At 42.2% G+C, this 13,061-nt stretch overlaps 1 protein-coding gene across 1 annotated transcript in view; it reads left to right on the top strand.

Moving 5' to 3' along the window:
- Nucleotides 1–10,818, top strand: part of Slc22a28 (solute carrier family 22, member 28) — a 70,490-nt gene extending 59,672 nt beyond the window's left edge. The window contains exons 9-10 of the mRNA NM_134379.2: nucleotides 8,609–8,812; nucleotides 9,798–10,818. Coding sequence (NP_599206.2) covers nucleotides 8,609–8,812; nucleotides 9,798–9,858 — 265 coding nt within the window. The 3' untranslated portion in view covers nucleotides 9,859–10,818. The remainder of the gene's footprint in view (nucleotides 1–8,608; nucleotides 8,813–9,797) is intronic.
- Nucleotides 10,819–13,061: the final 2,243 nt, after the last annotated feature.

Genomic DNA, 13,061 nt, shown 5'->3' with positions numbered 1-13,061 from the left:
TGAAATTCTCTAGCGAGATCAACTGGAGCTGTATGAAAAATGAATTCTCTGTGAGTACTAGCATCCACCAAAGCATTATTACTGGCCATGGGACCAGGCAAATTAGTATGAGCTCGAATATGTTGTATGAAAAACTTATTTTTTTTGGCCCAAATTAATTTTTGTAATTCTAAAAGAATTTGACATACTGTACTAGTCGACCTAATTGGCCCTGCAATTTCAAGAGAGCGCACAGCGTTAACTACATAAGCAGAATCAGAAATTAAATTAAAAGGATCATGAAATCTTTTGAAAACCTCCAATACAATTTTGCATTCTGTAATTTGGGGGGTGCCTGGATTGAATTGAATTAAGACTGGTTCTTGAGAATTAACCATATAGGCACCTACACCTGTTTTGGAGCCATCTGTATAAATATCTAATGCTCCAGACAAAGGCTCTGAGGCAGTGACCTTAGGAAAAATTACTGGATGCTCAGTAAAAAATTGTAACAAAGGATCCTTAGGATAATGATTATCAAATTCTCCGTCAAAACTACAGCGTAATATAGCCCAATCATCTATCAAGGCACACAATGTTTCTACCTGAGTTGCAGTATATGGTACAATAATCCTCTTTGGTAAGATGCCAAAATGTTGAATGTAAGATTTAACACCTAACATAGCAAGCTGCGCAACAGCAGAAGGATAGTATTCAAGGGTCTTATTAGGAGAAATATGAGGATAAATCCACAGAAGTGGTCCCTGTTGCCATAGCACCCCTGTAGGCTGACGAAAAGTTCTCAGTATATACAAAAAAAGATCCTCATTTTCCTTGTATCTTCTCAGCATTGTCTTTTCTAGTCCTATCTCCACTTTCCTTAGAGACATTCGTGCTTCCTCAGTTAAAGCACGGGGTGAAGTAAGCTGAGAATCCCCTTTAAGGATCTCATAGAGTGGTTGTAAATCTGCATTAGGCATGTTTATATAGGGTCGAATCCAATTAATACTTCCCAGCAACTTTTGAAAATCATTTAATGTTTTTAAATGATCTTTTTGTAATTCAATTTTCTGAGGGGAAACATTATGAGGAGTAATCTTTGCTCCTAAATATTTTCCCTTTTTGCCCATTTGAACCTTCTCTGGTGCTATAAACAATTGATTACTTTCAAGCGTCTTTATCACTTCAGCATAGGCCGTTTCTAGGGTACTACAGTCTTTAGCAGAAAGCAATATATCATCCATAAAATGTATTATTCTCAATTTTGGGAATTGATCACGTATAGGCTGTAAGGCTTTTCCCACATACAGCTGACACATAGTAGGGCTATTAGCCATACCTTGAGGTAAGACTACCCACTGATAGCGCTTATCGGGTTCTTCATTGTTCATAGAGGGTAAGGTAAATGTAAATCGCACGCTATCTTGTGGGGCAAGAGGGATGGAAAAAAAGCAATCCTTTATGTCAATAATAATAATAGGCCAATTATCAGGAATACTGGAAAGCAATGGTAAACCCCTCTGTATGGGGCCCATTATTTGTATCTGAGAATTGATAGCTCTTAAATCATGTAACAATCGCCACTTTTCTGATTTTTTCTTAATGACAAATATAGGTGTATTCCAGGGCGACGTGGATGGCTGTATATGTCCCAATTTTAGCTGTTCAGACACTAATTCAGTAGCAGCAGTTAATTTCTCAGAGGATAAAGGCCATTGAGGAATCCACACATGTTCCTCTGAAATCCATGTAATGGGTATGCTTCCCTCAATGGCCCCTAGGAAAAACCCAGACCTGTTCTGTCTTTTTTAGATTCCAGTAGCACTGGGTCAACTCGTCCTTGTAAATTTTTTCCCAAACCTTTTTTGGGCATGTAGCCCATTTTAATCATCATGTCCTTGGCCTGTGGAGAGTACTCATTAGTCAGCCTCAAGTCCAGATTTATTAAGACATCTCTGCCCCACAGTGTCACAGGAATGTCTATGATATAGGGAGTAAACCTTCCTGACCTTCCTTCTGAATCCTCCCATGTCAATTCCTTGGAGCTAATTAGAGGAGCCATTTCGTACCCAAGGCCGCGTAGGGCCTGAGAAGATTTTTGTGTAGGCCACCTGGATGGCCAGTCATGCACAGAGATAATGCTACTATCTGCTCCAGTGTCTAATAAGCCAAGAAAAGAGCGTCCTTCCACAGTCAAGGTTAACATTGGACGATTGCCAAGCTCTAATGAGATGAAAGCAAATCGGGAGCCTGTAGATCCCAAGCCCCTATCTCCTCTAATTCTATTATCAGCAGGAAAATGTTTATGCAGGCTGGGCAGAAGCAGCAGCTGGGCAATTCTGTCTCCAGGGGAAATAGCAGAAATTCCCTGGGGAGAGGCTACCAGGATTTTTACTGTGCCCAAATAATCAGGATCAATTATTCCAGGTACAATGTGTAAGCCTTTCAGGGCAGAAGAGGAGCGCCCCAACAACAGCCCAACTGTATCTTTAGGGAGAGGTCCCTTAAAATCTGTGTCTATAGGCTGTACTCCCATTTGGGGGGTCAATACGAGTCTGGTGGTGGAGTGGAGGTCCAGTCCTGTGGAGCCCTTAGTGGCTCTCCTAGGTCCTTCGGGTGGTGAAGAGAAGGCCAGGACCTCCGTCTGCTCTGTCCCTGCCTGTCGTTCTGTAGAGCCCCATATATTTGAGGGCCCTGGGGACGTGGGCCCCGTCGTCCGTTTTTTGGCCATGCACTATCATCTCCTGTCACCAGAGGTCGGCCATTCAAGTCCTTTACAGATCGACATTCACTTGCCCAATGGTTCCCTTTTTTACAGCGGGGGCACAAGTTAGGTCTTTGATGTTTTTTAATACTCTGTTCCTTATTATTTTCAGGGCATTGCCTTCTGTAATGCCCTTTGTGGCCACATTTGTAGCAGGTATCTGTAGAACCCTTTCCTTTTAATTGCATCATTGCCGCTGCTAGTCCAACATTAGTTAATGGCCCGCCTATCTCCCTGCAGACCTTCATCCAGACTTCCAAACCTTTATGTTTGTACGGCATTATAGCAGACCTACACTCCTTAGTATACTGTTCATACACTAGTTGTTTAATAAGAGGCATAGCTGTATCAGGGTCTCCGAAAATCTTAGTAGCGGACTCCACCATGCGGGCTACAAAGTCTGAAAATGGCTCAGTGGGTCCTTGTAGAACCTTGGTAAGGTTCCCAGAGACTGCGCCTCTATTAGGCAATGCTTTCCAGGCTTTAATTGCTATGTCATTAATTTGAGTATAGACCTGATCTGGATAACCAGTCTGGTCCAAAGCAAATCTGCCTATTCCCAATAGCATGTCAGCGTCCCAATGTCTCTGAGGGTCGGCTCCTGAAGCCAAGTTGATTGCAGCCTGAGCGTTAGCGTTTTCATAAAGAAAAGATTTCCAGTCCAGATATTGACCCGGAGAGAGACAAGCTCTGGCTAAAGTCCCCCAGTCTCCAGGGGTGAGACAGTATCTGCCAAGAGTCTCAATTTGAGCCATAACAAAGGCTGCGCTGACTCCATAGGTTTTGACTGACTCTGCTAATTGTTTTATTGTCTTAAAGTCAACAGGTTCATGATGTCGCTGCCCGTTTGTATCCAGAAAAACTGGAAAACTCAGTCCTAACTCTTTCCACACTTCTGGGCAAAAAGAAGTACCTCTTGCAGACTTCACCATTGTTTTCCTTTGAAAGTTATACGATGGTGCAGGAGGTGTTGTTGGCATAATTGCCTTCTTATCTAAGTCCTTGGCTTGTTTCTGTACAGCATAAGTGTTTGGCCATTCAGAATGATAAATCTCTTTCTCATAATGAGCTACCTCCTCCTCAAGGTCAGCTAGGTCACTATCACTAAACTCTGAATCACTAGACATCTCCAAGGTCAATGCCTTTAATGAGGGATAAATTTTCTTTATTCCTTGATCTTGATTACTTTTCCCGCCTTTGTCTGTCCTCTCCTTGATCTTTTCTGTCTTTTCTCTTACCTCTTTTCCTCCTTTTCCTTTCTTTCCCTCCTTCAAAACTCTCCTTCTGACATACTCTCCTGTTGTTCTGTAAGGATTCTCTGACCTGTCCTAACAGCTTCTTCACATCTTTTATCTTCCAAGCAGGCACGGATTATACGCCAAAGCGGCTTTGTCCCTGGTTTAAGCTTGCCCACAGTAGTCTCCTTATCCAGATCTTTTCCCAGCCTCTCCCATGCTCTCAAAGTGAGCGACCCTGACACTATAAACCACGGGGCACAACGGTTACACTCATCAAGAAAACTCAGCAGGATTTTCTTTTCAATTTTAAGCTTACGCTGACCAAGAAGCTCCTGAAGAGCTGACAGGAGCGGGGTGGAGTGTGAGCTTCCCATGCTTTTACGACCTTATTTACGATCGATTTACAAGCAAGGCTAGCTGGCGAGCTGGCGTGTTTATTTACACACGATCTTGTGGCTCATCAGTGGACTCTTCCCAACAAATGCATTCGTGCCCTGGACGGTGGCAATTCAGACAGAAGCAACGCCACAACACAAAAAGAGTATAAGGCAAAAGTGCTAGTCCAACCCACAAAGGATCAAATGGAAAAGACAACATTACCATGCTCCACAAACCCCTTTTTGCCTCTAAATCAAGGCTATCATTGTCTCTGCTTTTCCAGAGAACTTTATTGTCCTACCAGGGAAGTTTTACAATCCCTTATCCCAGAGCTTTACAGTCCCAATTCTAGGAACTATACCGTTCCACTTCTAGGAACTCTATTGTCCCAATTCCGTCAACTAATTGCCCCTACTGGGAACTTACCGGCGCCGACCGTCCTGAGGCTGAAAAAGTTCTGGATCCAGACGAGAAAAGATTTTCTCGGGTCCCCGTACGGGCCACCAGTTGTCGCGCCCACCTCGACCGGCAAGGAAGACGCAACACCGTTGGATCCTTCTCAATCAGCCTTTATTGCAGGAACACCTAGTTGATGATACGGGGACCCCGGGGAACAAAGGCACTTGCCTTAAGTACAAAACAGACAGCATGGCTAAGGACTTGTCCCCGGGGGATTGGTGGAGTAAAGACATCTTATTAACATGCTTATCAATTATGACCTAGTAAAGATGTCAGAAGAAAGCTAAAGGTGGTAGTAATACAAGCGACCACTAGATGTCAGTGCTATAGATAAATGCTCCCAACAGAAAATATCATCCTGAGTGAGCTAACACAATCACAGAAAGACATACATGGTATGCACTCATTGATAAGTGGCTTTTAGCCCAAATGCTTGAATTACCCTAGATCCCTAGAACAAACGAAACTCAAGACGGATGATCAAAATGTGAATGCTTCACTCCTTCTTTAAATGAGGAAAAAGAATACCCTTGGCAGGGAAGGGAGAGGCAAAGATTAAAACAGAGACTGAAGGAACACCCATTCGGAGCCTGCCCCACATGTGGCCCATACATATACAGCCACCCAATTAGACAAGATGGATGAAGCAAAGAAGTGCAGACCGACAGGAGCCGGATGTAGATCGCTCCTGAGAGACACAGCCAGAATACAGCAAATACAGAGGCGAATGCCAGCAGCAAACCACTGAACTGAGAATAGGTCCCTCGTTGAAGGAATCAGAGAAAGAACTTGAAGAGCTTGAAGGGGCTCGAGACCCCAAAAGTACAACAATGTCAAGCAACTAGAGCTTCCAGGGACTAAGCCACTACCTAAATACTATACATGGACTGACCCTGGACTCTGACCCCATAGGTAGCAATGAATATCCTAGTAAGAGCACCAGTGGAAGGGGAAGCCCTGGGTCCTGCTAAGACTGAACCCCCAGTGAACTAGACTATGGGGGGAGGGCGGCAATGGGGGGAGGGTTGGGAGGGGAACACCCATAAGGAAGGGGAGGGGGGAGGGGGATGTTTGCCCGGAAACCGGGAAAGGGAATAACACTTGAAATGTATATAAGAAATACTCAAGTTAATAAAAAAAAATAGTCCCAAAAAATATAAAATACCTCGGTATGACTTTAACCAAGCAAGTGAAAGATCTGTATGATAAGAACTTCAAGCCTCTAAGAAAGAAATTGAAGAAAACCTCAGAAGATGGAACGATCTCCCACACTCATGGATTGGCAGGATTAATATAGTGAAAATGGCCATTTTACCAAAAGCAATCTACAGATTCAATGCAATTCCCCATCAAAATACCAATCCAATTCTTCAGAGAGTTAGACAGAACAATTTGCAAATTCATCTGGAATAGCAAAAAACCTAGGATAGCTAAAACTATCCTCAACAATAAAAGGACTTCAGGGGGAATCACTATCCCTGAACTCAAGCACTATTACAGAGCAATAGTGATAAAAACTCATGTTATTGGTACAGAGACAGACAGATAGACCAATGGAACAGAATTGAACACCCAGAAATGAACCCACACACCTATGGTCATTTGATTTTTGACAAAGGAGCCAAAACCATCCAATGAAAAAAAGAGAACATTTTCAGCAAATGGTACTGGTTCAACTGGAGGTCAACATGTAGAAGAATGCAGATTGATCCATGCTTATCACCCAGTACAAAGCTTTAGTCCAAGCAGATCAAGGACCTCCACATCAAAACAGATACACTCAAACTACTAGAAGAAAATGTGGGGAAGAATCTCAAACCCATGGGCACTGGAGAAAATTTCCTAAACAAAACACCAATGGCTTATGCTCTAAGATCAAGAATCGACAAAGGGGATCTCATAAAACTGCAAAGCTTCTGTCAGGCAAAGGACACAGTTGTTAGGACAAAACGACAATCAAGAGATTGGGAAAAGATCTCTACCAATACTACAACTGATAGAGGGCTCACATCCAAAATATACAAAGAACTGAAGAAGTTTGACCATGGGGAAACAAATAACCCTATTAAAAATGGGGTTCAGAGCTAAACAAAAAATTCACAGCTGAGAAATGCTGAATGACAGAGAAACTCCTACACAAATGTTCAACATCTTTAGTCATAAGGGAAATGCAAATCAAAACAACCCTGAGATTTTACCTCACACCTGTTAGAATGGCTAAGATCAAAAACTCAGGTGACAGTAGATGCTGGTGAGGATGTGGAGAACAAGGAACACTCCTCCATTGTTGGTGGGATTGCAGACTGGTACAACCATTCTGGAAATCAGTCTGGAGGTTCCTCAGAAAATTGGACATTGAACTACCTGAGGACTCAGTTATACCTCTCTTGGGCGTATACCCAAATATGCCCAACATATATCAAAAACACATGCTCCACTATGTTCATAGCAGCCTTATTTATAATAGCCAGAAGCTGGAAAGAACCTAGATGCCCTTCAACAGAGGAATGGATACAGAAAATGTGGTACATCTACACAATGGAATACTACTCAGCTATCAAAAACAATGACTTTATGAAATTCATAGGCAAATGGATGGAACTAGAAAATATCATCCTGAGTGAGGTAACCCAATCACAGAAAAACACACATGGTATGCACTCATTTCTAAGTGGCTATTAGCCCAAATGCTTGAATTACCCTAGATGCACAGAACACATGAAACTCAAGAAGGATGACCAAAATGTGAATGCTTCACTCCTTCTTTAAAAGGGGAACAAGAATACCCTTGGGAGGGAATAGGGAGGCAATGTTTAGAACAGAGGCAGAAGGAACACCCATTCAGAGCCTGCCCCACATGTGGCCCATACATATACAGCCACCCAATTAGACAAGATGAATGAAGCAAAGAAGTGCAGGCCGACAGGATCCGGATGTAGATCTCTCCTGAGAGACACAGCCAGAATACAGCAAATACATAGGCGAATGCTATCATTAAACCACTGAACTGAGAATTGGACCCACGTTGAAGGAGTCTTTGAAAGGACTGAAAAAGCTTGAAGGGGCTCGAGACCCCATATGAACAACAATGCCAACCAACCAGAGCTTCCAGGGAATAAGCCACTATCCAAAGACTATATACATGGACTGACCCTGGACTCCATCTGCATACGTAGCAATGAATAGCCTAGTAAGAGCACCAGTGGAAGGGGAAGCCCTTGGTCCTGCCAAGACTGAACCCCCAGTGAACGTGTTTGTTGGGGGGAGGGCGGTAATGTGGGCAGGGTGTGGAGGGGAACACCCATAGAGAAGGGGAGTTGGAGCGGTTAGGGTGATGTTGGCCTGGAAACTGGGAAAGGGAATAACAATCTAAATGTAAATAAGAAATACCCAAGTTAATAAAGATGAAAAAAACATTTATTTTCATATCACGTTTATATTCAAACTCTCATCCAACTTGAGATGCGTTCTTCCTATTTTGAAATCTCCTTCCCAGTTTAAGCGCCTATACCTATAACTTATATGTATACACATGTATAAAGCTATTAGTCTTTTTGTTTCATTATGTTGGATAAGGAAGTGGCTTCATAGTCTGGATCTGATCAAAAATGTTAAAAAATGAAACAAATTTAAGAAGGAACAATAAGTTACCAAGATTCTTACATTTAACAGCAATGGTTTCTGACAGGTAACAGGTTTTAAGGTTTTTAGAAGGACTTGTATGATTCTAAGTCACAAGTTTCAAGTGTATTTTTACCAGATTTTTTGTGCATTGTATTCTTGCTCTAAGGGCAACAGCTAGAGGAGTCATTGGAATGTTTGGCAATATTGGATTTTTCCTGGCACCCCTGTGTATGATGCTAGCGTCATATTCTCCCAACTTGCCCTGGATCTTCTATGGAGGCTTCGCCATCCTCAGTGGGTTTATTGTGCTTCTCCTTCCTGAAACCAAGAATAACCCTCTGCCTGATTGCACCCATGATGTAGAAAATGAGTGAGTAAAACCTCTCAGTGTCATAAAGGGGAGTCGTTCGCTAATGGATTGTGGTGAGGGAGACAAAGCATCAATAAAGAACTGGATAAAATGAAATTATTTTATGGTGGTCACTACCTTTGATTTGGAAGCATATATCCTATATATGCTGATATTTGGGGTTATTTTAATTGCAGTCAGTATTATGGAATGGGAACAATTTGTTAATCCATGTACTGTAGATTCAGATCTTCTTAGAGCCTGTCTACATCATAAAGTTTACTTATGCTCAAGCTGTTCCAAGACCAATTTATTGGTTTTGTTGGTATCCTGACAACTTTGAAGTATATATCTATATAATCAATACATCTATCTATCCATCCATCCGTCTATCAATATATCTTATGATATACCACAAGCATACAAGCATGCATAAATATAAATTCCTTTTATCTCTCAGACCAAGTTACCCCTCAACTCGGCCAACACTGATAAACTGTATGAAACTAAAAGTCTATATGTTTGAGTATGCAATGTTCATGGAATAATTTAGAATAAATAAATATTATACGAGAATAAAAGACCTACCATAGATGACTGTGCATCTAAGTGATGCATGCTTCTATTCTCTGTGACATTCCAATCACTTTGGTTTCTCTAGAAATGAAAATGTTCAGGTAGAGAATAATGTGTAGGTCAATTAATGGATCTTAACAAGGAAATTAATGGAGTAGATTTTAACAGTTTTTGCTGTACTTCAAATGCTTTCTTCCAAAACTCATTTGGTAACACCCTGATGACCAACATAGAAAGTATTAAATCTCACTCACAACTTACCGGAGAATTTATTTTACAGTATTTACCAAAATCCTCCAGAAGTAGTAATTGTTAGAAAGGTGATGGGTGAAATTAGATTATTCTGTTAAGAACCCAGAGACCACCACATTTTCTCTAGATTTTACTGATTTTGTTTTCGTGCTTATGTTTTTTGTTGTATGTGTTCTAGTTGGAAAGAGTCAAGACAAGAAATGAAGGAGGATCCCATCATTAAAGTCACACGGTTTTAAAGAACACCTGGAATCATCTGACCAAAGGACAAGAGAAAAAATGATATTCATGACATGGTGGTAATTTTTCCAGGATGATTACTCAGAATTATTCATTGACAGTATCAAATTTTTTTTATGATGCAAATCAGTAAGATTTTATTCAGTGACAACTATGATGTTTTTACTTGATCATTAAAAAGACTCCCCACCATGTTAAAGCGGACAGTACAGGACAGAAGCCTCGAATAACTGTCCTCTGAGAGGCTCCACCCAGCAGCCAATGGAAAGAGATACAGAGACTCTCACCCAAACACAGATGGAGCTTGGGAAGTTTCACAGAGGAATTGGGGGAAGGATTGAGGGATCTGAAGAGGAAAGGGACTTTACAGGACAACCAACAGAGTCAACTAACCTGGACCCTTTGGGGCTCCCAGAGATTGAATCACCAACCAAAGAGCAAACACAGGCTTGACCTAGGCTCCTGCACATGTGTAGCAGATGAGCATCTTGATCTTTATGCAGGTCCTGCAACAGAAGACGGTGCTGTCTCTAACTCTGTTGCCTGCCTGCCTGCCTGCCTGCCTGCCTGCCTGCCTGCCTGCCTGCCTGCCTGCCTGCCTGCCTGCCTGCCTGCCTGCCCGCCTGCCTATGGATCCTGTTCTCCTAACTGGGCTGCCTTGTCTGGCCTCAGTGGGAGAGGATGCACTAGTCCTGCAGTGACTTGATGTACAGGAGGCAGGGTGGGGGTGGGGGTGGGCAATACCCAGAGAGGAACTCCCCCTTCTCAAAGGAGGGAGGGATGGGGAGAGGATCTGCATGAGGAAGTACTGGGAGGAGAGAGACGGGGGCTGATGTTGGGATGAAAAGTGAATAAATGAATAAACTTAAGAAATAAAAAAAAAAGACTCCCCACCCTCTTTTCTACATCTCCCAAGAGATTGTCTGAACTTTTTTTAATAAAAGACTTCTATCCTTTAATTTAAATTTCTATTTCATTTTCAAGGGTCCACTATATTTTTCACTTATGTATGTGTTGCTGAATATATTATTCTTGCCTGCAACTTTTTAATTATTATAATTACTCATCAGTGCCCTTTATGCATTATTGTCTTTTTAAGTGGCCACTTTAATTATCAACAGACACATCATAATTTCCAAGCAATAAAATCTGGTGATGTAGGCCTGTTCACGACAACTCCTGAAAGGACAGGTCTGAGTCATTTAGCAAGGCACTCATGCTGTCCAGATAAATTTCATAGGAGAGATAAATTTTGTAATGCAATGTAAGAAGATGTATGTGTGTGTACGTGTATGTGTGTGCACACGCGCGTGTGTGTATGTGTGTGTGTGTGCGAATGTGTGTGTGTGTGTATGTACATGAGTGTGTGTTTAGTTTTATTAGGATTTTTTTTCAGTTTTTTTTAATTTATTTAATACTTAATAATAATTCTTTGGTTTCCGGGCAAACATCCCCCTCCCCCCTCCCCTTCCTTAAGGGTGTTCCCCTCCCAACCCTCCCCCCATTGCCGCACTCCCCCCAAGAGTATAGTTCACTGGGAGTTCAGTCTTAGCAGGACCCAGGGCTTCCCCTTCCACTGGTGCTCTTACTAGGATATTCATACCTACCTATGAGGTCAGAGTCCAGGGTCAGTCCATGCATAGTCTTTAGGTAGTGGCATAGTCCCTGGAAGCTCTGGTTGCTTGGCATTGTTGTACATATGGGGTCTGGAGCCCCTTCAAGCTCTTCCAGTTCTTTCTCTGATTCCTTCAACGGGGGTCCTATTCTCAGTTCAGTGGTTTGCTGCTGGCGTTCGCCTCTGTATTTGCTGTATTCTGGATGTGTCTCTCAGGAGCGATCTACATCCGGCTCCTGTCGGTCTGCACTTCTTTGCTTCATCCATCTTGTCTAATTGGGTGGCTGTATATGTATGGGCCACATGTGGGGCAGGCTCTGAATGGGAGTTCCTTCAGTCTCTGTTTTAATCTTTGCCTCTCTCTTCCCTGCCAAGGGTATTCTTGTTCCCCTTTTAGAGAAGGAGTGAAGCATTGACATTTTGATCATCCGTCTTGAGTTTCATTTGTTCTAGGCATCTAGGGTAATTCAAGCATTTGGGCTAATAGCCACTTATCAGTGAGTGCCTACCATGTATGTCTTTCTGTGTTTGGGTTAGCTCACTCAGGATGATATTTTCCAGTTCCAAAGATTTGCCTACGAATTTCATAAAGCCGTTGTTTTTGATAGCTGAGTAATATTCCATTGTGTAGATGTACCACATTTTCTGTATCCATTCCACTGTTGAAGGGCATCTGGGTTCTTTCCAGCTTCTGGCTATTATAAATAAGGCTGCGATGAACATAGTGGAGCACGTGTCTTTTTTATATGTTGGGGCATCGTTTAGGTATATGCCCAAGAGAGGTATAGCTGGATCCTCAGGCAGTTCAATGTCCAATTTTCTGAGGAACCTCCAGACTGATTTCCAGAATGGTTGTACCAGTCTGCAATCCCACCAACAATGGAGGAGTGTTCCTCTTTCTCCACATCCTCGCCAGCATCTGCTGTCACCTGAGTTTTTGACCTTAGCCATTCTCACTGGTGTGAGGTGAAATCTCAGGGTTGCTGTGATTTGCATTTCCCTTATGACTAAAGATGTTGAACATTTCTTTAGGTGTTTCTCAGCCATTCGGCATTCCTCAGCTGTGAATTCTTTGTTTAGCTCTGAACCCCATTTTTAATAGGGTTATTTGTCTCCCTGCGGTCTAAGTTCTTGAGTTCTTTGTATATTTTGGATATAAGTCCTCTATCTGTTGTAGTGTTGGTAAAGATCTTTTCCCAATCTGTTGGTTGCCATTTTGTCCTAACCACAGTGTCCTTTGCCTTACAGAAGCTTTGCAGTTTTATGAGATCCCATTTGTCGATTCTTGATCTTAGAGCATAAGCCATTGGTGTTTTGTTCAGGAAATTTTTTCCAGTGCCCATGTGTTCCAGATGCTTCCCTAGTTTTTCTTCTATTAGTTTGAGTGTATCAGGTTTGATGTGGAGGTCCTTGATCCACTTGGACTTAAGCATTGTACTGGGTGATAAGCATGGATCAATCTGCATTCTTCTACATGTTGCCCTCCAGTTGAACCATCACCATTTGCTGAAAATGCTATCTTTTTTCCATTGGATGGTTTTGGCTCCTTTGTCAAAAATCAAGTGACCATAGGTGTGTGGGTTCATT

The sequence above is a fragment of the Rattus norvegicus genome, chromosome 1 (genome assembly GCF_021556685.1).
Source record: "Rattus norvegicus strain SHRSP/BbbUtx chromosome 1, alternate assembly SHRSP_T2T, whole genome shotgun sequence".
Classification (NCBI taxonomy): Eukaryota; Metazoa; Chordata; class Mammalia; order Rodentia; family Muridae; genus Rattus; species Rattus norvegicus.
Note: the sequence above shows the minus strand (reverse complement) of the source record. Positions and strands in the feature narration are given on the sequence as shown.